The following is a 26,492-nucleotide window of genomic DNA, read 5'->3' on the forward strand; positions in this document are numbered from 1 at the left end:
TGTCTGTTTTTGTGCCAGTACCACACTGTCTTGATGACCACAGCTTTGTAGTACAACCTGAAATCTGGCATTGTGATGCCTCCAGCTATGGTTTTCTTTTTTAAAATTCCCCTGGCTATTCGGGGTCTTTTCTGATTCCACACAAATCTTAAAATAACTTGTTCTAACTCTCTGAAGAAAGTCCATGGTATTTTGATAGGGATTGCAAAACAACCTGCAGAATGGGAGAAGATATTTGCAAATGACCTATCAGATAAAGGGCTAGTTTCCAAGATCTATAAAGAACTTATGAAACTCAGCACCAAAGAAACAAACAATCCAATCATGAAATGGGCAAAAGACATGAACAGAAATCTCACAGAGGAAGACATAGACATGGCCAACATGCACATGAGGAAATGCTCTGCATCACTGGCCATCAGGGAAATACAAATCAAAACCACAATGAGAAAAAAAAAAAAAAAAAAAAAAACCACAATGAGATACCACCTCACACCAGTGAGAATGGGGAAAATTAACAAGGCAGGAAACTACAAATGTTGGAGAGGATGTGGAGAAAGGGGAACCCTCCTGCACTGCTGGTGGGAATGTGAAATGGTGCAGCCACTCTGGAAAACCGTGTGGAGGTTCCTCAAAGAGTTAAAAATACATCTGCCCTATGACCCAGCAATTGCACTGCTGGGGATTTACCCCAAAGATACAGATGCAATGAAACGCCGGGACACCTGCACCCCGATGTTTCTAGCAGCAATGTCCACAATAGCTAAACTGTGGAAGGAGCCTCGGTGTCCATCGAAAGATGAATGGATAAAGAAGATGTGGTTTATGTACACAATGGAATATTACTCAACCATTAGAAACGACAAATACCCACCATTTGCTTCGACGTGGATGGAACTGGAGGGTATTATGCTGAGTGAAGTAAGTCAATCAGAGAAGGACAAACATTATATGGTCTCATTCATTTGGGGAATATAAATAATAGTGAAAGGGAATAGAAGGGAAGGGAGAAGAAATGGGTAGGAAATATCAGAAAGGGAGACAGAACATAAAGACTCCAAACTCTGGGAAACGAACTAGGGGTGATGGAAGGGGAGGAGGGCGGGGGGTGTGGGTGAATAGGTGACGGGCACTGAGGGGGGCACTTGACGGGATGAGCACTGGGTGTTATTCTGTATGTTGGCAAATTGAACACCAATAAAAAATAAATTTATTATTAAAAAAAGACTCTCATTAATATGAGGTGCCTGGGTGTCTCAGGCAGTTGAGCAACCCACTCTTGATTCCAGCTCAGGCCATGATCTCAGGGTCATGAGATCCAGCCCCGTGTCGGGCTCTGCACTCAGTGCAGTCTGTTTGAGAGTCTCTCCCTCTCTCTCAAATAAATAAAATCTTAAAAAAAAAAAAACTAATTAATAGAGTGGGTTAAAAGAAAGTAAGCAGGACGCCTGGGTGGCTCAGCAGTTGGGCATCTGCCTTTGGCTCAGGGCATGATTCTGGAGTCCCAGGATCAAGTCCCACATCGGGCTTCCTGCATGGAGCCTGCTTCTCCCTCTGCCTTTGTCTCTGCCTCTCTCTGCGTCTCTCATGAATAAATAAAATCTTAAAAAAATAAGGGTGTAAGCAACCAAGAATGCAAATTAGTTAATAAGGGAGCATTACACCTTGTTTTTAAAAAAAAAAACTTTTGGAAAAAATATGCAATTATAGCCAGGAAAATTCTAAAAATAATAGAGTGAGGGAGAGGGTCTTGCTCTATCAGATATTAAAACTACTGTAAATAAAATTTATGGTAATACTCTAGACAGATAAATAAAACAAAATAGAGTCCAGAAACAAACCCAAATATATATGGAAATGATTCAAGTAAGTAAGGAAGAGTTATTCAGGAAAAAGTATTGAAGCATACATAGTATTGAACTACATAGATATTTTTATTTTTTTAATTATTTATTTATTCATGAGAGACACAGAGAGAGAGAGAGAGAGAGAGAGAGACAGGCAGAGGGAGAAGCAGGCCCCACGCAAGGAGCCCGATTCGATCCTGGTCTCCAGGATCACGCCCTGGGCTGAAGGCGGTGCCAAACCGCTGAGCCACCAGGGCTGCCCTACATAGCTATTTATTTATTTATTTATTTATTTACTTATTTACTTATTTATTTATTTATTTATTCATTTTTGCTATTTTTAAAAATAAAATTAGATCCCTGCCTCACTTCATATACCAAAATAAATATTGGATTAATCAAAGATTAAATTGAATCAGAAAATTTCTCAAAAAAATTATGGGTGGATTTTTTATAAACACAGTGACAAGATGTAAATATCATCTGAAATCTGGAATCAAAAATGAAAAATAGTAAGTTTTACAATATAAAAATTAAAATCTTCTGAATGGCACTATAAGTAAGGTTGAAAGACAAACCATAGACTGGAGAAAGATTTTTTTCAACATTTGTAACAGATAAAGAGTCAACATATTTTTTAAAAACTTTATTTATTCATGAGAGACACAGAGAGAGAGAGAGAGAGACATAGGCAGAGGGAGATGCAGGCATCGAGGCAAATATTCAACCGCTGAGCTACCCAGGCGTCCCTACATATTTTTTTTTAAGAGTTAACATACATAACATAAAAAGAGCTCTTAAAAAAAGAGCTCCTAAAATAAAAAAGACAAATAGTCTAGCAAATAAATCAGCAAAGGACATGGTCAGACAACAGAAAGAAATACAGCCAGTCAATATATGAAAAGATATTCAACCCCTCCAGTAATCAAAGAAATGAAAATTAATACAAGGTAATTTTTTTCATTTATCAGATTGGCAAAGGTTCAAAAAATTAACAAAAAATCAAATTAGCAATATACACAAAACAGGAACTTTTGTGCACTCTTGGTAGGAGTACCCATTATCGCAACTTTTCTGGAAGGCAGTTTGACAATATATATCAAAATCTTATATGTGTGTACCCTGTTACCAATAATTCCTCTTCTAGGAATTTTCCTAAAGAAGAAATTGGAAAAATTTGCAAAGATAAACAGAAATGTTCACTGAAGCACTATAAACCACTTAAATGCATCTAGTTAAATGTGGACTAGTTATACATCTTAGGGTACATCAGTGCCATACAGTGGACTACTTCTACAGCCTTCAAAAATATTGCTGTGGAAACAATCTAATGGTATAAAACTAGGGAAATGCCTATATGCTACTGTTGAACTTCAAAAAGTCAGCAACTGCTCAAAAAGATGTAATTATATATTTGAGGACTGAACAACTCTTGGGATGGTTTCCACCTGGGTATGAATAGCAAAAATCTAGAAAGAAAGAAAAGAGAAGAAGAAAGAAAGAAAGAAAGAAAGAAAGAAAGAAAGAAAGAAAGAAAGAAAGAAAGAAAGAAAGAAAGAAAGAAAGAAAGAAAAAGGAAGGAAGGAAGGAAGGAAGAAAAGGAAGAAAAGAGGAAGGAAGGAGTTTACAGAGAAGGTATACACTTACACAAAATTGTATGCATATTTGAACAAAAATGTCCGGAAGAGTATTTACCAAAATGTTGACAATGTTTATCTTTTAAGTGGTAGGATCTGGGAGAATCTTTACTTTCTTTATATTTTAGTTTTTCAATGTCCTACAATGAACATATATTTTTTATCATTGGGGTAAAAAAGAGAAGCTATTTTAGTTTTTTTTTAAATAATCTTTTGGGTCATTTTATTTGTGTTTGTTTTTAAGTAATCTCTATGCCCAATAAGGACTTGAACTCATGACCCCAAGATCAAGAGTTGCATGTTCTAACAACTGAGCCAGCCAGGCAACCCAAGAAGCTATTTTCATTAAAAAAAAAAAAAATCCACGGGAAGATGAGGGAGTTTTTATCAGATGGGCATGTATTTTTTCAATAAAGTATGAGGCAAAGTCAACAGCAGAGAGTAGGAGGGATCTGAAGGATGTGAATAAGGTAAGAAACAGTTGTTATAGAGAGGGAAATCAGACAGAAAAAAAAAGGTTCCCAGGTAGTGTTGAGAACCTAGTGAAGGTCAACGGTCATTAAACTGCCCAGGTTTGATTGCCTCCAACAAATCCTGATCTGCACAGGTAGGATGTTTGGATTTCTCCGGGGGTAGGGTGTAGTACTCTGGAGTACTGCCTAGGGAGGTGAAGGTATTTGCAAGAGTCATAATGATAATAAATTCAGGAATTTAAGTGGGAAAGGGAGCAAGCAAAGATTGGCAGAAGCTGATAAAATATGACAAAGTGTATGTGGGAAGGGAGAATGAATTAGGGGATTTATGAGGTCAAAGAATTATTGTAATGGGGTTACTTGAGCAAACAAGCTGCAAGTTGTGGACAGAGAGCTTGATGTTTGAATTAGCGATTTTAGAGGCACACATTCTGGCAAGATCTAGAGTATAACCATGTAACTGGGCAGCTAAGATGTAATACATTGAATTGAATCACAGAACCATTCTTTCCTTCCCATAGTAATGCTCTCATCTATACCCTTCCTTGCGCTTCACTTGGAAGCCCTGAAATTAATGGTCTTCAGGAGTCTGACTGGAATCTACCTTTTGTCTTATTTTTCCACTTCATCCCTCCAAAATCCTAGGCTGTAAGCAACCAAACTATAAACTTTCTCAACTTCTGGGACACCTGGGTGGCTCAGTAGTTGAGCATCTGTCTTCAGCTCAGGTCATGATCCCGGGGTCCTGGAATCAAATCCCGCATTGGGCTTCCTGCAGGGTGCCTGCTTCTGCCTATGTCTCTGCCTCTCTCTGTTTCTCATGAATAAGTAAATAAAATATTTTTTAAAAACTTTCTCAGCTTCTTGTCTTTGTGTACAAGGTTCCCTTCTCCTGAAATGCTCTCCCCAATTTCTGAAATTAAACATTTTACCTATCCTTTATGCCCCAGTTTAAGAGCCTCACCCTCCATGAAGACATCCCAGAACTCCCTGATGTGAATTCTCGCAGTATTTCATGCATACCTCTCTTAGGGACACTTCTTATTTCCTATTTTGTGTCTTTGTACATATTTGGGCCAATCTTATCCCTAACTCCTTGAGGAGATTAAGATTAGACCATGCCTAAAGCAATTTTCTACTCCATCTTCAAGCATAGCATCCTTTAAAAAACTGTATTTATTTGAGATAGAGAGCACGAACATGAGCAGTGGGGGAGAGTCAGAGGGAGAAGCAGGAACTCTGCTGAGCAGGGAGCCTGATGCGGACTGATCCAGGACCCCGGGATCATGACCTGAGCCAAAGGCAGACGCTTAACTAACTGAGCCACCCAGGTGCCCCCAAGCATAGCATCCTAAAGACATTATTCACTAACTGCCTAACTATGCCCAAAGTGCATTATAGAATAGTCCCCCCCCCCAACCTTATCCACAGAGGATATGTTCCAAGAACCCAGTAAATGCCTGAAACCACAAATAGTACTGAACACTATATATACTGTTTTTTCCTATACATACATACCTGTGATAAAGTTTATGTATAAATTAGGCACAGTAAGAGATTAACAATAACAAAATAGAACAATTATAACAATATACTCTAAGTTACGTGAATGTGGACTCTCTCAAAAGATCTTATTACTGTAAGTCTCCCTTCTTCTTGTGATGTGAGAAAATAAAATGCCTACATAAAATCAAGTGAGGTGAATGACCTAGGCACTGTGATGTAGCGTTAAGCTACCATTGACCTTCTGACTATACCTCAGGAGGACTATTTGCTTGAGACTGTGGGTGATGGGGCGCAGGGGGGAGACTAAATGAAACCATGGAAAGCTAAATGGTATTTAAGGATTATTTGGTACACAGCCAAACATTTTAATAGTTGGATATTTACTTTAATGTGTATTAGAGAAATACTTTGCTTTCCATATGTGATAGTGGTAAAACTGCTTTCCTTTTAAAATAAGTATATTGGGGGGCACCTGGGTGGCAGTGAGTGAGCCTTTGGCTCAGGGTGTAATCCCAGGGTCCTGGAATTTAGTCTCACATCAGGCTCCCCATGGGGGATAAATAAATAAAATATTTTTTTAAAAGTGTATTGGGACACCTGGCTGGCTAAGTCAGAAGAGTGTGCGACTCTTGACTTTGGGATTAGGTGTAGAGATTACTTAAATAAAAGTTTATAAATAAAGAAAACAAGTGCATTTAAGCTTTAAAACGTGTTTATTTTAACATTACAGGAACCACACAAATAGAGAAACATTCCTGAAAGTCTGAAGTCTGGGAAACATTGCACTGAGTAAAGAAAGACTAGAAAACCAAATCAGAGAACCAGTCCATCCTTCATAAATGTTTTATTTAAACAGTAATACCAAAATTTATTCACTTTGTCCATTGACAATCTTCTTTAAGCATAAAAATACAATGGCCCATCTTAAAAAACCAAAAACCTCTCAACTCCCTTTGTCTGTTGGCTTGAAATGCTGTAATACACTTCCTCACCCTCCATTTACTCAACCCACTGCAATATAACCTCCACTCCCACCATCTGATCAAAACTACTCTTGAAATGATCAAATACCTACTAACTGACAAAACCAATGAAACCTTTTCTGTCCTTATCTTATTAAACTTGGCTCTCTAAGGCAGCATTTGGCATTGTTGACTGTTCCTGAAAAGTTCTTTCTTCCCTGGACTTCCACATCACTGTCCTGTCTCTTCACTCATTCCTCCTTCATCTCTTGTGCACTCTTCTTCCTTCATCCCTTAAATATTAGAGTTCCCCCAATCTTTTACTGCTATGATGATTATAAAAGGAATGAAAAAAGTAACGTTTGTACATGGTTAATAAAACTGAAAAAGGCTACGCCTTGGTGGCTCAGTCGGTTGAGCATCTGCCTTCAGCTCAGGTCATGATCTTGGGTTCAAGCCCCAGGGCAGGCTTCCTGCTCAGTGGGGGAGTCTGCTTCTCCCACTGCCCCTCACCCCACTTGTGTTCACACACCCTCTCTCATTCAAATAAATAAATAAAATATATTTTTTAATTTTTAAAAGATTTTATTTATTTATTCATGAGAGACACAGAGAGGCAGAGACATAGGCAGAAGGAGAAGCAGGCTCCACGCGGGGAGCCTGATGCAGGACTCGATCCCAGGACTCTGCAATCACGACCTGAGCCTAAGGCAGTCACTCAACCACTGAACCACCCAAGTGCCCAATAAAATATTTTTTAAAAAAGAAAACTGAAAAAAGTACAATACAAAAACCAGAGGTTAAGGTTCCTGTATATTTTTCCAGAAAAAAAATTATGTATAAATATATCCTCTTTTGTTCTTTCACCGAAATAAATGTTCTGCACCTTGGGGTTTTTGTTCCATTTGTTTTGTTCCTACCTAATAGTATATTTTGGAGAGTTTTCTATATCACCTCTTGGCACATATAATTGTATCTCATTTTGTTACTGGATCTATATATATTCCACTGAATTTTTTTTAAAGATTTTATTTATTTATGCATGAGAGACACACAGAGAGAGAGAGAGAGGCAGAGACACAGGCAGAGGGAGAAGCAGGCTCCATGCAGGGAGCCCGACGTGGGACTTGATCCCGGTCTCCAGGATCAGGCCCTGGGCCAAAGGCGGGCACTAAACCGCTAAGCCACCGGGGCTGCCCCTCCACTGAATTAATGTAACTTAACCAGTTCCTTACTGATGCACACCAGGTAGCTTCTAAGTTTTATTGTATTATAATATCACAGTAAATATCCTTATAAAAGTGAGTTTTAAAATTCCTAGAAGTGGAATTGTCAGATCAAAAGGAAGGTTTCTGATTCTTCTATTATCAAATTACTCTCCACAAAAGTTACAAAAATATACATCCCTATCATACAGTAGACTGCCAGGGAGGGACGCCTGGGTGGCTTAGCGGTTAAGCGTCTGCCTTTGGCTCAGGGCGTGATCCCTGGGTCCCGGGAACAAGTCCCACATCGGGCTCCCTGCATGGAGGCTGCTTCTCCTTCTGCCTGTGTCTCTGCCTCTCTCTTTCTGTGTCTCTTGTGAATAAATAAAATCTTAAAAAGAAAAGAAAATACAGGGATCCCTGGGTGGCGCAGGGGTTTGGCGCCTGCCTTTGGCCCAGGGCGCGATCCTGGAGACCCGGGATCGAATCCCACGTCAGGCTCCCGGTGCATGGAGCCTGCTTCTCCCTCTGCCTGTGTCTCTGCCTCTCTCTCTCTCTCTGTGTGTGTGACTGTCATAAATAAATAAAAATTAAAAAAAAGAAAAAAATACATAAGACTGCCTGTTTCCCCTCATATTTGCCAACACCTAGTCATTGAAATTTGTTTTGCTGAGAGGTACCTGGCTGGCTCAATCAGTAGAGCACATAACTCTTGATCTTGGGGCTATGGGTTCAAGGCCCATGTTGAGTGTAAAGATTACTTAAATCTTAAAAAAAAATCATTTTGCTGGTCTATAAATTAAGAACTGAAAAAAAAATTAAGAACTGAGATCTCATTGTTTTGATTTGCATTTCTTTGAGGTTGAGTATCAATATTTGTTGGTGTTCTAGATTTTTTTCTGAAAACTACTTAGATCCTTTATTCATTTATTAGGCTATTCACCTTATTGATTTGTAAGAGCTCTTTGTATATAAAAAAATTATATTCTTGGGCAGCCCAGGCAGCTCAGCGGTTTAGCGCCGCCTTCAGCCCAGGGCATGATGATCCTGGAGGCCTGGGCTCGAGTCCCACATCAGGCTCCCTGCATGGAGCCTGCTTCTCCCTCTGCCTGTGTCTCTGCCTCTCTGTGTGTGTGTGTCTCTCATGAATAAATAAATAAAATCTTTTAAAAAATTATATTCTTTATGATAGGGTTTTTTAAAGATTTTATTTATTTCAGAGAGAGAGAGAAAAAAAGAGAGCACGAGCTAGGGGGAGTGGTAGAGGGAGAGAAGCAGGCTCCCCACTGAGCAGGGAGCCCAACATGGGGCTCGATCCCAGCACCCAGGGATTATGATTCAAACAGAAGACAGACACTTGACTGAGCCACCCAGGTGTCCCTTAAGTAATCTCTAAACCTAACCTGGGGCTCAAAAATCACAACCCCAAGATCAAGATTCGCATCCTCTACCAACTAAGCCAGCCAGGCACACCCACAATTTGCTTACACATACATGTGTCCTCTGAGTTGATGGCCCCCAAATCTTTAACTCTACCCTGGACTTCTAGCCTAACTAAGTTCTAATTGTTGGGCAGCCCGGGTGGCTCAGCGGTTTAGCGCCACCTTCAGTCCAGGGCCTGATCCTGGAGACCCAGGATCTAGTCCCAGGTCAGGCTCCCTGCGTGGAGCTTGCTTCTCCCTCTGCCTGTGTCTCTGCCTCTTTCTCTGTGTCTCTCATGAATAAATAAATAAAATCTTAAAAAAAGTTCTAGTTGTTAATTCCATATCTTCACCTATATGAAGCTAAATTCATTTATGTTTACAAATTAGCATATCTGGATCTGAATTTGTCTTTCCCCCAATATGCTACTCCTCTTTTCCTCTCTTGGTTAATAATGCAATCATTCAATCAGAAGTTTCATGCAGACATCTAAGTCATCCACTTCTTCCTTACCGCCTACATCCAACTGACCAAGAATCTGGAAATATTTTGCCCAAATGATCACAATGTCCTCCTAATTACTACTAGCAATGTCACACAATGATTAAATGGTAACTATTACCTCACTGCTCTAGCTTCTCCCAGCTTCTTCCAAGCCACCCTCCTTTGCTACTGCCAGACTAACAAATCCAATCCTCTTCCTAACTTAGAATCCTTCATAAATCTGCCCCACTCCCTTCCCTCTACACACACAACATTTATAAAGATAACATCTGGATTTCCTTGGTAGGATGTGCAGAGCCATTCATTAAGGTCCCTGTTGTATTTCACAACCCTATATAGGCTACCCTCCAGCTGCACTCAACTACAGGCCATACTTCCAAATACAATGCTTTTTCATACTTCATGGCTTTGTGCACACTCTTCCCTGACAAACAAGCCTTCCCCTCAGTCCATTTCAGGAACACCTATTCAAGACTCAGGTTGAGCATGTCCTTCTTTGTGTTCCTGTAGCAATTAGCACTTACTCCAGCCCTGGTGTAAGTCACATTGTTTCGTGGTTACCTGCTTGTCCGCCCCCCTCCACGTGATTATGAGTTCCTTGAGGGCAGGGACCATGTCTTTTTTTGTTTGTTTGTTTTTGTTTTGTTTTTTTTGGGGGGGGGACCATGTTTTATGTGCATTTGTATCCCTAGCGCCCAGCACAGGGCCTAGAATTTTAATAGGAGCTCCACATAGTTGTTGAATAAATGGATGAATAATTCTTGGTCTGAGCAAACCTCTGACCTCTGTTCCCTTACTACTTCTACAGCAATCATATGTATAACGTATACAGTTCTTTATCAAACCCCACTTTTACCCACCCCTCCTCCCAGCAGTGCTAAATACCCTAGCCAAAATTTGTTACCCAGGCAGTCACAAGAGTCTGGGTCTCATCCAACTAGGAGTGGAACACAAGACAATGGTCTCAGTGTAGGTTCTGACCAATACCAGTGTTGAGATCAGAGTCCACCCCCAAATCCCAAAGACAAGTGTTGCTGTCCTACTTATTCAGAATCTAACCTGCAGTATAGTAAGAGGGAAACCTATCTTAAGATCGTTCAAGTGTGACTAGACTTGACCAGTGGTCACCCTACCCTCCTCAAACCCTGAGCCAACAAGAAACACAGGCAGAACAGATACTTTTGCCATGACTACAGCAAACACAGGACACTTATCTGAAGCTCTCCACACTGAAAGTCAGGCTCCACATCATTTCTAGCAAGCAAAGAACAAGACATAGTTTTTTTTTATAGTTTCTTTTAATAAGTTTGTAAAAGCCAGTAAGCAGCTACAGACACAAGTGAAAAGTAGACCACTAAGAAAAAAATAAAAGGGATGAGGAACAGCAAAGACACATCCTTCACTCCACAATAAATACAGAGCTCTATTAGCATTCCCCCACTGACATCCCATGGGAGCCCTAGCTTCTCCTGTGCTCAAAGGTACTCTCCATTACTGCGCAGGGGAACCAGACAGCATTCAGGCATGATGACGTCAAATCGAATGTGTACAGGCATTGCTGAGATCAAGGTCTACAGTTTTGGCCCTACACTTGAGTGGGGCTTGGTCACTCTTAACTTCTTCCAAGCTGTGCTGGATCCCATAGCCAAAGTAGATAGCAAACCCTAGTGAGGAAAAGAAGCTGCTGTGAGGTAGGGAAATAGTGATCTGTAAAGGCTTAATAGGTCCCTCTACATGAGAAGAAAAGGGAAAAGAATTGGGACAGGAACCCAAGAGGACTACTCTTCCCAAGTGGATACCTACCAATCAGCATCCAGACCCCAAATCGGGCCCAGGTGCCAGCTGTCATCTGCATCATAAGGTAAACATTCACAAAGATGCTCATTAGAGGGAGGAGAGGCAAAGCAGGTACCTGGGAACAAAGCAAAATCTTTGTATATACCATGTAGTGATGGAAAAAGAGATCCCTAACTTACTCAGGCCAGGAAAGGGAGGGTCCAACTCCCACTCATCTTGTATTTTTCAGGGCCCACTCATTTAATGTGCCTTATAGAGGAAGACTCCAAGAATACAGTTGGGGGAAATTGAATTAGAAAGGAACTACGGAGGGATCCCTGGGTGGCGCAGCGGTTTGGCGCCTGCCTTTGGCCCAGGGCGCGATCCTGGAGACCCGGGATCGAATCCCACGTCGGGCTCCCGGTGCATGGAGCCTGCTTCTCCCTCTGCCTGTGTCTCTGCCTCTCTCTCTCTCTCTGTGACTATCATAAATAAATAAAAAAAATTAAAAAAAAAAAAAGAAAGGAACTACGGAGGGGAGAGAAGAAAGAAGTCTTTGGCCTAGGTATCTCCTGTATCTTTCCTTTCTTGGTCAATTAGAGAATATTTATGAACCTTATTTTTTTTAAAGATTTATTTATTTATTTATTCATGATAGACACAGAGATTGAGAGAGAGGCAGAGACACAGGAGAAGGGAGAAGCGGGCTCCATGCCGGGAGCCCAACGTGGGACTCGATCCTGGGACTCCAGGATCGTGCCCTGGGCCAAAGGCAGGCACCAAACCGCTGGGCCACCCAGGGATCCCCACTTATGAACCTTATTAGGCCACAAAGCATCTGGAGCTTATTCTTCTGAGATGGTTGGGTGGGTGGAGAGAAAGAGGTCATTTACCTTAAAGTGCAAGGGAGTAGAACTCTGTGGCTGTCTCCAGATGACCCCAGTGATCCCAGTAACGAGCATCAGGAGCAGCACAACCACTACAGTCCACACTGGGTCTCCAGAAACCAGTGGAATTGGCCACTGGGCCAGCACCAGGCAAAGAAGAGTCAGCAGCAGAGCTTCAGGGGTCAAGTTGAGAAACATCAAAACCAACTCTTGAGACCAACATGTGAAGACATTAGGCACCCCAATTCAAAGTGACCCCAGAGGAAAAAAGCCATTGCTCACCAACCAATGAGGAACAGACATAGACAACTTGGCCAGAGAGTGGAGTAGGGATGGAGCTGAGTGGACAGAACAGCCCCTGTAGGGTCAGCTTTTCTGCTCCAGCCATGTTCTCTTCTTGCAGCTCCACTTCATCCTCTTCATTCTTCAGCTCAGGCTGATACCTGAGGCATGAGGAAGAAGACAGGATTAAGAGCAACCCTTAACTGCTTTAGCATCTCCTGCCATGCACCTTAACCTTCCTCATAGTCATTAAGGGTACAAGCTCTTCTTGGCAGGGAGGGGTAAGCCATGCTCCTCAAGGAGAGTCAGGATAAGGAAGGCGGAGGAAGGAGGAGGAGCAGATCCCCATTATTCATCATCCAAGAAGAGAACCTCCAATCTTAGTTCACAGAGGGAGTCTCACCTGAGGATGAGAACACAAATAGCCACCAGGGAGTAGGCAAGTAGGGTCCCAATCGACATAAGGTCCACAAGATCAGTGAGTTCAAAGAGGAACGCCATGAATGCTGAAATTGATGGGTGGGAAACAAGAAATGAGAGGAGGGAAGAGCAAAGTTAAGGGAACTGATGAAAAAAAACAGAGAAGGGCAAAGAGGATTTTTTTCCTTTACCTGCAATAATGCCAGAGACCACAGTGGCCACGATGGGGGTGTGTGTACCCGTGTGGACTCTGGCAAGGACACGGAACAGGAGGCCATCCTCTGCCATTGCATAGATCACCCGAGGCATGGGGAACATAGAACCTAAGAGGCTGGAGAAAGGAATGGCCAGAGTGGCATGAATTCACTGCAATCTCTGTCCCTGTGCCTGTGAGGTTAAGGAGTCTCCACCTTCTCCTCACAGTCCTTTTAAGGGGTATTCTCAAGTACTGAATGCTGAAGCCTGAGACTCTGACAGCAGAGGAGAACAGAAGTCCGACACTGACCTGGTAGAAAGAGCACAGAGGGATCCAAGAGCCACAACATAGCGGGCAGGGGCCCATCCCGTATAGAGAAATGCTTCAGGCAGGGGGCTCTCCGGTTGAAGCTGGTAGTAAGGCATCATAAGCGTAAGGGCCGAAGAGACACCAAAATATGCCAAAAAGCAGACAAACAGTGAAACGACAATGCCCACAGGGATGGAATGCTGGGGATTCTGAGCTTCTTCACCTGCAGGAAGGGGCACAAGTTTCCAAATGAGGAAAGCAGGCCTGCTCCTCCACCACCCTCAATCTGCATGCCACTTGGATATACACTATATACCCCAGCCCCAGACTGAACCAGAATGACTGTTACCAGTGGTAGCAATACAGTCGAAACCAACAAACGCATAGAAACAGGTAGCTGCTCCACGGAGAATCCCCTCAAAGCCGAAAGGCACAAATCCTCCAGAGCCCAGAGGGCCCAGGCTGAAGTGGAAGAAAGGGATGGAAAAGGTAAAGGTGAGCTCAGCAAACTCTGTCTTTTCTCTAATGCCAAACTACTCAGGCAGGCCTTTCAAGACCTCGACACCCATTCCTCCCCAACCCAATCCTGAAGCCCTTAGCACAGACACCCCCCCCAGAGCTCCCCATCACGCTCCCAGCTCTGCCATCTCCAGAGTGAACCTAACCTATAGGTGTCATTGAGTCCAGCCACAGTCAGTTTGTAGTCCCCTTCTGTGAGTTTCCAATTGTGAAGGTCCCCCTTAATGAAGCCAGAGATGATGACAAAACCAAGAACCAAAAGGTTCACCACTGTGAACACTTTGGTAACCAGGGCTGATTCACTAGCTCCCAAAGCCAGCAATCCTGCAGGAAAAGAAGCAGTCAGGACTCAAAGTCCTCAGTTCAAGCGTTGTTTCCCCACCTCTGAGCACACCTTTTCTCCCCAGCTTCTCTTCTTTCTCACCATTATCACCTCCACCGCCTTGGTCCTTCCTAGCCTAGCCCTGCCCCCACCATTAGCCCTGTCTCTTCCCTCACCGGTGAGCAACAACACAAGCCCCATAGCAAAGAAGTCTGGATATTCTGCGAGGACATGGGGAACATGCAATGAGATGCTCCCCTGCAGGGTCTGAGAGATGTGGTTCCCAATCAGGTTGTCAAACGCCGAGCTCCAGGCCCGGGCCACACTGGCTGTCCCTGGTGGAGCAGAGGAAGAAACATGGGGTCAAATTTCCTTCTCCTCCCCTCCTCGCTCCCCCAAACCAGTCACACAAATAATCCCTTCTGTTTTCACCTATTCTTACTTTTTTTTTTTTTTTTTAAGGAGCCTTTACACCCAAATGTGGGACTTGAACTCACAACTGGAAGATCAAGAGCTGCATGCTCCACCAACTGAGCCAGCCAGGTGCCCCTATTCTTACTTTTGAAAAACCAAAACCAGTCAACTTAGGACACCAGGACAGAGATAAGGAGAAATGAAAAGTTTCTCCACATCTTCAACCCTCCCAGCCAGCCCCCCAACACACAGACACATTTAGGGATATTGAAGTCCTATAAATGTTAACGAATTTATCACTTCACCACAGTGTCCAGATTTCCTGACTCAAAGCCCCTTCATTGGCTGTACATTTTCCACCCTGCCCCAGCGTCTCACCGATAACATAGGAGAGGATGAGGTTCCAGCCAGTGGTGAAGGCCCAGAGTTCACCCACTGTGACATAGCTGTAGAGATATGCAGAACCAGAACGGGGGACTCGGGCACCAAACTCAGCATAGCACAGTCCAGCCAACACAGAAGATAAAGCGGCCACCAAAAAGCAGATCACAATGGATGGTCCTGCTTTATCTTTGGCCACCTCACCAGCCAGGACATACACACCTGCACCCAATGTGCTGCCCACACCCAGGGCCACTAAATCCAGAGTGCTCAGGCATCTGGCAAGGCGAGTCTCAGCCATGCCTGGCTCCAGTGCACGTCTGCGTACCAGCTTTTGACCAAATCTGCGAAGTGCCTGCCACAGCATTCTAGCTGGAATTGAAGAGGATTCTAGGATCTGGTGAAAACAAGACAAAAAAAAGCCCTTCAATAGGGCTCATTATCCCTAAGCTCTTAAGAGTGCATTACAATACCCACTCCACCAAGCAAAGGATTGATGGGGGGATGGGGAGGATATTGAAGGGACAAAGGCAAGTGTCTTCCCCTAACCTCAGTTTCTTCCTTAACAAGTAGGAATAAGAGTACCTCACAGGTTTGGAGGACTAATTGCAGAGAGACAGGTGAAAGCCCCCTACAGTACTGGCACCTCCCGAGTGCTCAGTCAGTATCAGTCTCTTTCTGTGAGGGGGAAACTCGGGTTTATCCTAGACCCCAACCCTCACAGGAATCATGGAACTTAATCTGTGCCGGTCCCTGGCCTGTAGCTCCTTGGGAATTAAACAGAACTCACCCCAGGTGCGGCCAGCAACTCTGGGCAGAACCCCCTTCTCACTATCCGTGTTCCTTTTCGGTGCTTACCCCAAGGGCTACTTAATAGGCAAGGTTCTTAGATTGCCGGGAGGGAGAGGAGGGGGAACCGACCTCCACCGCAGATCAAAAGTGAGAACGACTCAAATCCATCCCTACTCACCAAGCCGACACCGCGTATAACAGGCTACTGTCGCCTAGGGGAGTGAGCAAATGTTCCCCCAATTCCTCCCGCTTTGCTAGGCTGACCAGCAAGAATCAACAGTGGGGCGGGGCTTCGGCATCTAAAGATTTGGAGATGCACCCCGAGAGGGGCCCCAGAGCAGCCCGAAATTGCTTGCAACAGAGAGGGGTTCCACCCTATGCCCCCCAACTCAGCTCCCAGATTCATCTAGAAACGGTCTGGGGCTGAGGTGGAGACGGGAACCTTGGCTCCTGGGGACGGGGTCTTGCCCAGCAACAGGTCACGGCCGCATTGATGCAACTGCATGCTATGGTTGCCAGAGAATCCTAGGTATTGCCCAGACCCTCGCAGTCCCCTTCCGACACACGTGTCGGCCCCCAAGGCTTACCGGAGAGCTGTGGAAGCCCAAGGAGAGGAGAGTCTCAGATTGGGGTGGGTGAGGCTGAGTTAAACGAGTTGGGTTGGGGGTACGGACTTCGGCTGCTCAGGCTTCAAAGCTGCGGCTTGGGGTCGTTGCGCGCCAAGCGCCCCCTTATATACACCAGGAGGCGGAGCCGGTAACGTCATGGAATCCCACCCCCAATCCTCCCTACACCACACACTCTGTCTCTGTCTCTGTCTCTGTCTCTCTCGCTCCCTCTCTCATTCACTCATTCCTCGGCTTTGCAAAAAGGATTGCGTGCAGCCTGAGACTGCTTCCCACTTGCAACAGCCAGCCCAGCGTGGCAAGGAGCAAGAAAGCGAGGGTTGGGTGGGGGGAGGCTTTTCCCATTCTGCGAGCTTATAGTCAGAGCCGGACAATGAGAGGCTTCCAGGCCCGAGACCCCATGGGATTTTCTACCTTTGTGCCTTAATGGTCAGAATTTGTGATTGGCGGCGGTGGGGGAGGGGGGAGAAGTGGAGGAGGAAACCGCACAGGAAGTCTCCAACTCACTCTCCCTTCAGCCTTTCTTTGCTTGTTTTTTCTACACGAGGTTCCCTCACCCCAGAAATCCTTCCCAAGGACCATACCAGATTATGGGCAGCTGTCTGCCTCCGATTGCTCAGCTCTCACCCTCAACTGCGGGTATTTCAATTGCAGTCAGCAAGGGAATGGAGATGATTTCAGCCACCACAGAAAATTCATCCCATTTAGGATTTTAGGCCACAGACTCTCTAGCTTAGTCCCAGTTGAACTATTAAATCTGGAACTGTAACAATGTTGAATTATTGGAGGAAGAGGTGTATTTAATTCCATCTTCCTGATGAGTAAACTGAGGCTCAGGCATGACTTACCTGACATCACACCATAATAATTTGTTGACCATCTTACTGATAAACCTGGCCTATTGGACTTTGATGCCTGCTTCCTATAGGTGGCCTACTTCATTTAAATGCACAAGAAGAGGGGCATCTGGGTGGCTCACTCAGTTAAGCATGGGACTATTGGTTTCCCCTCTGGTCATGATCTCAGGGTCCTGGGATTGAGCTCCACCTGGGACTCTGCACTCAGCATGGAGTCTGCTGTCCCTCTCCGCCAGCTCCTCCTCCCCCATCTCTCTCAATCTCTCAAATAAACACATAAAAGTAATAAATAATTAAATGCACAAGAAGAGGAGGCGTGACAGCAAGCAAAACAGGGAGAAGCACCAGCATTGGGACCAGCCCTTTTAGGCTGAGAATTTCTGGGAAACAGAAAAGATGCTTTAGAACCAAAGAATGATCAGAGTTGGATGTCAAACCCATAATTCCATCCAACTCAATCGGTTCTTTTTTTTTTTTAAGATTTTATTTTTTTTTAATTTTTTTATTTATTTATTTTTTATTGGTGTTCAATTTGCCAACATACAGAATAACACCCAGTGCTCATCCCGTCAAGTGCCTCCCTCAGTGCCCGTCACCCATTCCCCCCCACCCCCCCCTCCTCCCCTTCCACCACCCCTAGTTCGTTTCCCAGAGTTAGGAGTCTTTGTGTTCTGTCTCCCTTTCTGATATTTCCTACCCATTTCTTCTCCCTTCCCTTCTATTCCCTTTCACTATTATTTATATTCCCCAAATAAATGAGAACATATAATGTTTGTCCTTCTCTGATTGACTTCACTCAGCATAATACCCTCCAGTTCCATCCACGTTGACGCAAATGGTGGGTATTTGTCATTTCTAATGGCTGAGTAATATTCCATTGTATACATAAACCACATCTTCTTTATCCATTCATCTTACCTCAAAGATACAGATGCAATGAAACGCCGGGACACCTGCACCCCAGTGTTTATAGCAGCAATGTACACAATAGCCAAACTGTGGAAGGAGCCTCGGTGTCCATCGAAAGTTTCATTTTTTTAAAAGATTTATTTATTCATAAGAGACACAGATTGAGAGGAGAGGCAGAGACATAGGCAGAGGGAGAAGCAGGCTCCTCGCAGGGAACCCCATGCGGGACTCGATCCCAGATCCGGGGATCACTACCTGAGCCAAAGCAGGTGCCCAACCGCTGAGCCACCCAGGCATCCCAGATTTTATTTATTTATTCATGACAAACACACTTACACACAGACACACACACACACAGAGAGAGAGAGAGAGGCAGAGGGAGAAGCAGGCTCCATGCAGGGAGCCCGACATGGGACTCGATCCCGGGACTCCAGATCACGCCCAGGGCCTAAGGCAGCGCTAAACCTCTGAGCCACCTGGGCTGCCCTCAATCGGTTCTTAATCATAATGGAGCAATAAGAGTTGTGAAGGTGTGGTTCTCCTTCATCAAGACATCTCAAGTATTAAAAATGGACCCCAAAAAAAAATAAAAAATAAATAAAAAATAAATAAAAATAAAATTTAAAAAATGGACCCAAATATTCTTATTTCCTTTAAATCATATATTATGAATATGGCACCCATGTATCTAACTAAAATCTAAATCCTTTTAAAAGTAATTAGTATTTTCAGCTATCTACAGCTCCATTTTGGCATTCTGTAAGTATTCATTGAGCACTGTTTATGTGTATAGCAGCTAGTATAGCAATGACAAGATTACAAAGGAACCAAAATGAAATCTTTGTCTTCCTAGTCTTAAAAATCTAGTTAGGGAGTAGGTACCTGGCTGGCTTAGTCAGTAGAGCATGTGACTTTTGATTTCAGAGTTGTGCGTTTAAGGCATAGAGATTACTTTAAAAAAATAAAATCTTAAAAAAAAAACCTAGTTAGAGAAAGAAAACACAATTCAATTAAAACAGTAATACACTGGGGCACCCAGGTGGCTCAGTCAGTTGAGCAACTGCCTCTTGATTTCAGCTCAGGTCATGATCTCAGAGTCCTAGGATCCAGTTCCACATAGGGCTCCACAGTCAGCACAGAATTGGCTTGTCCCTCTCCCTCACCCTTCACCCTTCCCCCTACCCTCTTTCTCTTTAAAATAAATAATATTTTTTAAATAGTATTACATAGTGGTTGGGAGTGCAGTCTTCAGAGTTAGACCAGGTTAAATTCCCAGCTTATCCACTGTGGCCTTGAACAAATCATCTAAAATCTGAGTCTCAGTTTCTGGATATAATATACATATTTCACGGGGTTGTCGTGATATTTAGGTGAAATTATGAAGTCAACTTTTCCTGCCTGGTACAAGGGAAGTGTTCAGTGAAAACTGGACACATACTTAGAATAATATATTAGTGGGTATAATAATCATTTGGTTGCTTAGATTAGCTGACTGATTCGATTATGAGATTGACAAACTGATGTTTTAAATATTCAGGAAAAGGACATCAGTACACAGTGGAATATAGAAAGAAGCTTTCTTAGTTTGTAAGGGGTTAAGAAGTGGTTGGCAAGGAACTCAGGCTGTGCCTTGAAGAATGAAGAGTAGATGAGCTCTGGACCTACAAAGAGGCATGAAGTAGTCAGGGGCCCATACAGAGATGAGCTTAGCAAGTGTAGTGTTAGGCAGCAATGGAAGATAAGATTGGGTAATAGATGGCTCCCCCTTGGAGTAAAGGGTGTCATAAATGAATTATCCAATATGTAAATAGTAATTCTTATCCTTGGTCATAAACTCACACTCAAGTCGAACAGTGTACTCAATTATTCAATAAAAATTTGGCCAATGACTTAGAAGCATTAGGTGGTGACCTCCAATTCCAGCATTCCCAGATTTTGTGAACAACTATCCCCATTGACCTATTCATCCCTTTCACAAATTTGTAGGATTCAACCACATTTCCTCACTCAGCTTTTATTTTTCCAGAAGTTCCATAGTGCCCTCAATCATTATGGACTTCCTCTTTCAATATCTCTTTTCTGTGGTACAATGGCCACGTACAAACACTAATTTTTTTTAAGTAAGCTCTATGTCCAATGTGGGACTTAAACTCACCACCCTGAGGTCAAGAGTCTACTGATTGAAAAAAAAAAAAAAAGAGTCTACTGATTGAGCCAGCCAGATGCCTCCAAACACTAAAGTTTTTGTTTTTATTATCAAACAACTTAACATTAATGAAACCTGCAAAAAAGTTACCCATAATTCCTAACAAACCAACTATGTGGGTTTCAGCATGTTCTGTTATGGTCTTTGTCTATATTCAATTAGCATATAGTTTTGCACTCTCTTTTTTTCATGATCAAATATTTTCTCAAATTACTACTACTGTTCAGAATTATCATTTTTTTTTTTAAAGATTTTATTTATTTATTCATGATAGTCACACAGAGAGAGAGAGAGAGAGGCAGAGACATAGGCAGAGGGAGATGCAGGCTCCATGCAGGGAGCCCGATGTGGGATTCGATCCCGGGTCTCCAGGATCGCGCCCTGGGCCAAAGGCAGGCGCCAAACCGCTGCGCCACCCAGGGATCCCCAGAATTATCATTGTTCAGAATTATACTGTTCAGAATTATCATTGTTGGTAGTTGTGTAATATTCCGTAGCACTGGCAACTGAGTGGCTCATTTGGTTGAGCATACAACTCTTGGTTTTGGCTCAGGTCAAGATCTTGGGGTAGTGATATTGAGCCCCACCTCAGGCTTTGCATTCAGCTAGGAGCCTGCTTGAGATCCTCTCTCCCACTCTCCATCTGCCCCTCCCCCCACTTTTGCATGTACACATGCACAAGTGTGCTCTCTCAAATAAATAAATATTTTTAAAAATATTCCATAGCATTATGCAACATTATTTATGTAACCATTTAAACATTTATTCAGGTTGTTTCCAGTTTTCCTTTATTCTACGAAACATCATTCACACAATGTCTCAAAAAGAAAAAAACCCATGATGTTCCTATTTAATAGAATTACTTTCTTAGGCTTTGTTCCCAGGAGTGGGATTATTGAGTCAAAGATAATGAAGATATTTATAAACTTTGATACTTGTTACAATGCTTCACCAAAGGAAATTTTTTTAAGAAGATTTTCATTTATTTACTCATGAGATACACAGAGAGAAGACAGAGACATTGGCAGAGGGAGAAGCAGGCTCCCCACAGGGAGCCCAATGCAGAACTCATCCTGGAACTCCAGGACCATGTCCTGAGCCGAAGGCAGATGCCCAACTGCTGAGCCACCCAGGTGTTCCAAAGGAAAATTTTTAAATCAATTTACAGTGCTATCAGTCATAGTAGAGTAAACCAGCTTTACCACAATTTCCACAGCATAGCTATCATTGTTTAAAGTTATTTGCTAATCAAAGTAGAAATTCATCGTGTATAATTAATAAACAGTTCAATAAATGTTCACAAAATGAACACACACATAGCAGCAACCACATCAAGAAACAAAACATTAGGAGTACCTGGGTGGTTCAGTGGTTGAGCACCTGCCTTTGGCTCAGGGCATGATATTGGTCCGGGAATCAAGTCCCACATCCAGCTCCCTGCAAGGAGCCTGCCTCTTCCTATGTCTATGTCTCTGCCTCTCTCTCCATGTCTCTCATGAATAAATTTTAAAAACCTTAAAAAAATAAAAGAAACAAAAATTATCAGTCCCCAAGAAATCCCCTTCCTGCTTCCTTCCAGTTACTATTCCCCTTCTAACAAGAGTGACTTCTGTCCTGACTTCTAACAGAATAGACTTTAACCTGTTTCAGTACCTGATGTAAATGGAATCATACAGTATGTACTCTTTTGTTGATATAAAATCTATATACCATAAAATTCCCCCCTTTAAAGTACACAATTCAGAGGCTCCCAGTTGGCTCAGTAGGTTGTGTTCAACTCTTGATTTTGGCTCAGGTCTTGATCTCAGGGTCATTAGATTGAGTCCCATGGCAGACTCTGTGCTGGGCATGGAGCCTTAAGATTCTCTCTCTCCCTCTCCTTCTACCCCTCCCCTCTCTAAATTTTTTTTTAAATAAAGTATACAATTCAGTAGTTTTTAGTATAAACAGATGCACACATCTGTCATTACAATCAATTTTGTTACATTTAAAAAAAATTTTGGAGCATTTTCTTTTTTTCTTTTTTTTTGGTGCAAAATGGTGGTTTTACTAGGATACAGGGACGGGACCCATGGGCAAAAAGAGCTGCTCCCCAATTTTAGAACATTTTCGTCATCCCACAAAAAAGACCTTTTCCTATTCCCAGTCATTCCCCATTTCCTACCAACCCCCTCACATGATCCCTAGGCAACCATGATTCTACTTCCCTTTTTATTGCCAATTAATGTTTCATTGTATGGAAATACATTTTATTTATCTGTTCATTAACCAATAGATGTTTGGGCTGTTTCTATGTTTTCTGGCTCTATGAATAATGCTGCTATGAACATCAGTGTACACATTTTTCTGTGGACATGTTTTAAATTCTTTAGAGTACATATCTAGGAGTGGAACTTATGGATCATATCGTAACTCCATATTTAGCATCTTGAAGAATTAACAGACTGTTTTCTACAAGGGTTTTACCACTTTACATTCCCACCAGCAGTGGATGAGTGTTCTAATTACTTCACATTCTCACCAACACTTGTTATGAGCCATCTTTAAAATGTTTTTTAAAGATTATATTTATTGTGGTTTTGATTTGTATTTCCCTGATGGCAAGTGATGCGGAGCATTTTCTCATGTGCTTGTTGGCCATGTCTCTGTCTTCCTCTGTGAGATTTCTGTTCATGTCTTTTGCCCATTTCATGATTGGATTGTTTGTTTCTTTGCTGTTGAGTTTAATAAATTCTTTATAGATCTTGGATACTAGCCCTTTTTCTGATATGTCATTTGCAAATATCTTCCCCATTCTGTAGATTGTCTTTTAGTTTTGTTGACTGTTTCTTTTGCTGCGCAAAAGCTTTTTATCTTAAGTCCCAATAATTCATTTTTGCTTTTGTTTCCCTTGCCTTCATAGATGTATCTTGCAAGAAGTTGCCATGGCCAAGTTCAAAAAGGGTGTTGCCTATGTTCTCCTCTAGGATTTTGATTGATTTCTGTTTCACATTTAGATCTTTCCTCCATTTTGAGTTTATCTTTGTGTATGGTATAAGAGAATGGTCTAGTTTCATTCTTCTACATGTGGCTGTCCAATTTTCCCAGCACCATTTACTGAAGAGACTGTCCTTTTTCCAGTGGATAGTTTTTTCTGCTTTCTCGAATATTAGTTGACCATAGAGTTGAGGGCCCATTTCTGGCTTCTCTATTCTGTTCCATTGATCTATGTGTCTGTTTTTGTGCCAGTACCATACTGTCTTGATGAAACCACAATGAGATACCACCTCACACCAGTGAGAATGATGAAAATTAACTAGACAGGAAACAACAAATGTTGGAGAGGATGTGGAGAAAGGGGAACCCTCCTGCACTGTTGGTGGGAATGTGAACTGGCACAGCCACTCTGGAAAACTATGTAGAGGTTCCTCAAAGAGTTAAAAATAGAACTGCTCTACGACCCAGCAATTGCACTGTTGGGGATTTACCCCAAAGATACAGATGCAGTGAAACAGCAGGACACCTGCACCCCAATGTTTATAGCAGCAATGTCCACAATAGCCAAACTATGGAAGAAGACTCAGTGTCCATCGAAAGATGAATGGATAAAGAAGATGTGGTCTATGTATACAATGGAATATTACTCAGCCATTAGAAACGACAAATACCCACCATTTGCTTCAATGTGGATAGAACTGAAGGGTATTATGCTGAGTGAAGTAAGTCAATCGGAGAAGGACAAACATTATATGGTCTCATTCATTTGGGGAATATAAAAAATAGTGAAAGGTAATAAAGGGGAAAGGAGAGAAAATGAGTGGGAAATATCAGAGAGGATGACAGAACATGAGAGACTCCTAACTCTGGGAAACGAACAAGGGGTAGTGGAAAGGGAGGGGGTGGGGGGATGGGGTGACTGGGTGATGGGCACTGAGGGGGGCACTAGACAGGATGAGCACTGGGTGTTATGCTATATGTTGGCAAATCAAACTCCAATAAAATATACAAAAAAAACTTAAATGCTAATCTCATGAAAAAAAATAAAGATTGTATATTTGAGAGAGAGAGAGCATGTGCGTGCATGCGCACAGGAGCATGAGTAGGGAGAGGGGCAGAGGAACAAGCAGACTACCTGCTGAGTGGGGAATCCAACTTGGGGCTTAATCCCAGGACCCTGAGATCATGACCTGAGCTGAAGTAAGCCGATTAACCAACTGAGCCACCCAGGCATCCCATAAATTTTCTTTTTAATCAGAGCCAATCTAGTAAGCATGAAGTGGTATCTTATTGTGGTTTTGATTTGTATTTCCCTAATGACTAATGATGTTGAGTATCTTCTCATATGCTTATTTACCATTTGGATGTCTTTTTTTTTTTTTCAGCTGAAAGGTCTCACATTTATTACTGAACCAACCTACTGGTATAGAGGCATAGTAACAGAGAAAATCATTTCCTTGATAAGACATGTCTATTGGCCAGGTAGGAAGGATGTTTCCATATTGATAGGATAGGAACATGTGATCTCCATGCGGCTTAAATATGTGTATCAATTATGTTTGCTATTTCATGATGTGCGATGCTTCCTCATAGACCCAGCTTAGTTCTCCAGTGCCTCCTCTTGGAGTTGTACCTGATTTTATTACCAGTTTTCATCCGAATCCACTGGGGAATAGAACGATTTTGCTTTTGTTTCTTGGCCAGGAATCGCTTGATTCTGAAAGTCTTGTGAGAAGACATGGTGATCACAGTCAACCACACGCAACCAGAATGGCGGCCAAAAGGAGAGAGCGCATTTGGATGTCTTATTTGGAGAAAAATCTATTCAAATCCTTTGCCCGATTTTAATTGGGTTTTCTTTTTATTGTTAAGTTTTAAGGATTTTTTTCATATAGTCTAGACACTAGACCCTTAACAGATATAATTTGTAGGGTACCTGGCTGGCTCAGTCAGTGGATCATGTGACTCTTGGTCTCAGGGTTGAGTTCAAGCCCTACATTGGGTGTAGAGATTACTTAAAACTAAAATCCTAAAAAGAAAAAAAAAGATATAAGGGATGCTTGGTGGTTGAGCGTCTGCCTTTGGCTCAGGGTGTGGTCCCGGGGTCCTGAGATTGAGTCCCACATCGGGCTTCCTGCATGGAGCCTGTTTCTTCCTCTGCCTGTGTCTCTGCCTCTCTCTCTCTGGTCTCTCATGAATGGACAAATAAAATTTAAAAAAAAAAGATATAAGATTTGCTTATATATATATTTTTTTTAATTAAGCTCTACAACCATCATGGGATATAGTTAGGCACTCCTTGTTAATATTTTTGCCCATTCTATGAGCTGTCTTTTTACTTTCCTTATAATGTCTTTTGATGCACAGTTGTTTTTCATTTTGGTGAAGTTCATTTTTTCTTTGACTGCTTTTGCTTTAATTACCACATATGAAAAAATACTGCCTAATCCATGGTTACAAAGATTTACGCCTATGTTTCCTGCTAAGTTTTACGGTTCTATTTCTTATATTTAGGTCTTTGATCCATTTTGAGTTAATGTTTGTACAAGGTATGACATAGGGTCCAGATCCATTCTTTTGCATGTGGATATCAAGTGTCCTAACACCATTTATTGAAAAGACTATTTTTTACCCCATTGAATTGTCTTGCATCCTTGTCAAAAATCAATTGACCACATATATGAGTACTTACTTATGGACATTCAATTCTGTTCCAATGACATATATGTCTATTTTTATGCCACTACCACACTGTCTTAGTTACTATTAGCTTTGTAGGAAGTTCTGAAATCGGGAAATGTGAATCCTTTAACTTTGTTCTTCTTTGTCAAGATTGTTTTAGCTTTTCTGTCCCTTGAATTTCTATATGAAATTTAGGATCAGCTTGTTAGATTTTGCAAAGAAGACAGCTGGAATTTTGACAGGTATTACCTTAAATACATAGATCAATTTGAGGAATACTGCCATCTTAATAATATGAAATCGTCTGATCTGTGAACATGGGATACATTTCCATCTTTTAAAGTCTTCTTTAATTTCTGTCTACAGTATTTCATAGTTTTTA

General features: G+C 42.3%; 1 protein-coding gene across 5 annotated transcripts in view; it reads right to left on the reverse strand.

Annotated features, from left to right (window-relative positions):
* Positions 1-10,835: 10,835 nt before the first annotated feature.
* The window catches only part of SLC7A3 (solute carrier family 7 member 3), a 123,537-nt gene continuing 107,880 nt past the window's right edge, over positions 10,836-26,492 (reverse strand). Inside the window, exons 1-12 of one of the 5 annotated variants that reach the window (XM_038587647.1) lie at positions 16,442-17,235; positions 15,060-15,459; positions 14,444-14,602; positions 14,092-14,269; positions 13,776-13,888; positions 13,427-13,649; positions 13,113-13,252; positions 12,905-13,007; positions 12,502-12,662; positions 12,226-12,392; positions 11,360-11,468; positions 10,836-11,220 (exon numbers count right to left, since the gene is read on the reverse strand). In XM_038587647.1, coding sequence (XP_038443575.1) covers positions 11,090-11,220; positions 11,360-11,468; positions 12,226-12,392; positions 12,502-12,662; positions 12,905-13,007; positions 13,113-13,252; positions 13,427-13,649; positions 13,776-13,888; positions 14,092-14,269; positions 14,444-14,602; positions 15,060-15,429 — 1,854 coding nt within the window. In that variant the 5' untranslated portion in view covers positions 15,430-15,459; positions 16,442-17,235 and the 3' untranslated portion in view covers positions 10,836-11,089. Of the gene's footprint in view, positions 11,221-11,359; positions 11,469-12,225; positions 12,393-12,501; positions 12,663-12,904; positions 13,008-13,112; positions 13,253-13,426; positions 13,650-13,775; positions 13,889-14,091; positions 14,270-14,443; positions 14,603-15,059; positions 15,460-16,032; positions 16,341-16,441; positions 17,236-26,492 lie in introns of those variants that run through there. The other 4 variants (XM_038587649.1, XM_038587648.1, XM_038587651.1 and 1 more) reach the window with 4 other exon arrangements.

Source organism: Canis lupus, chromosome X, assembly GCF_011100685.1.
Source record: "Canis lupus familiaris isolate Mischka breed German Shepherd chromosome X, alternate assembly UU_Cfam_GSD_1.0, whole genome shotgun sequence".
NCBI lineage: Eukaryota > Metazoa > Chordata > Mammalia > Carnivora > Canidae > Canis > Canis lupus.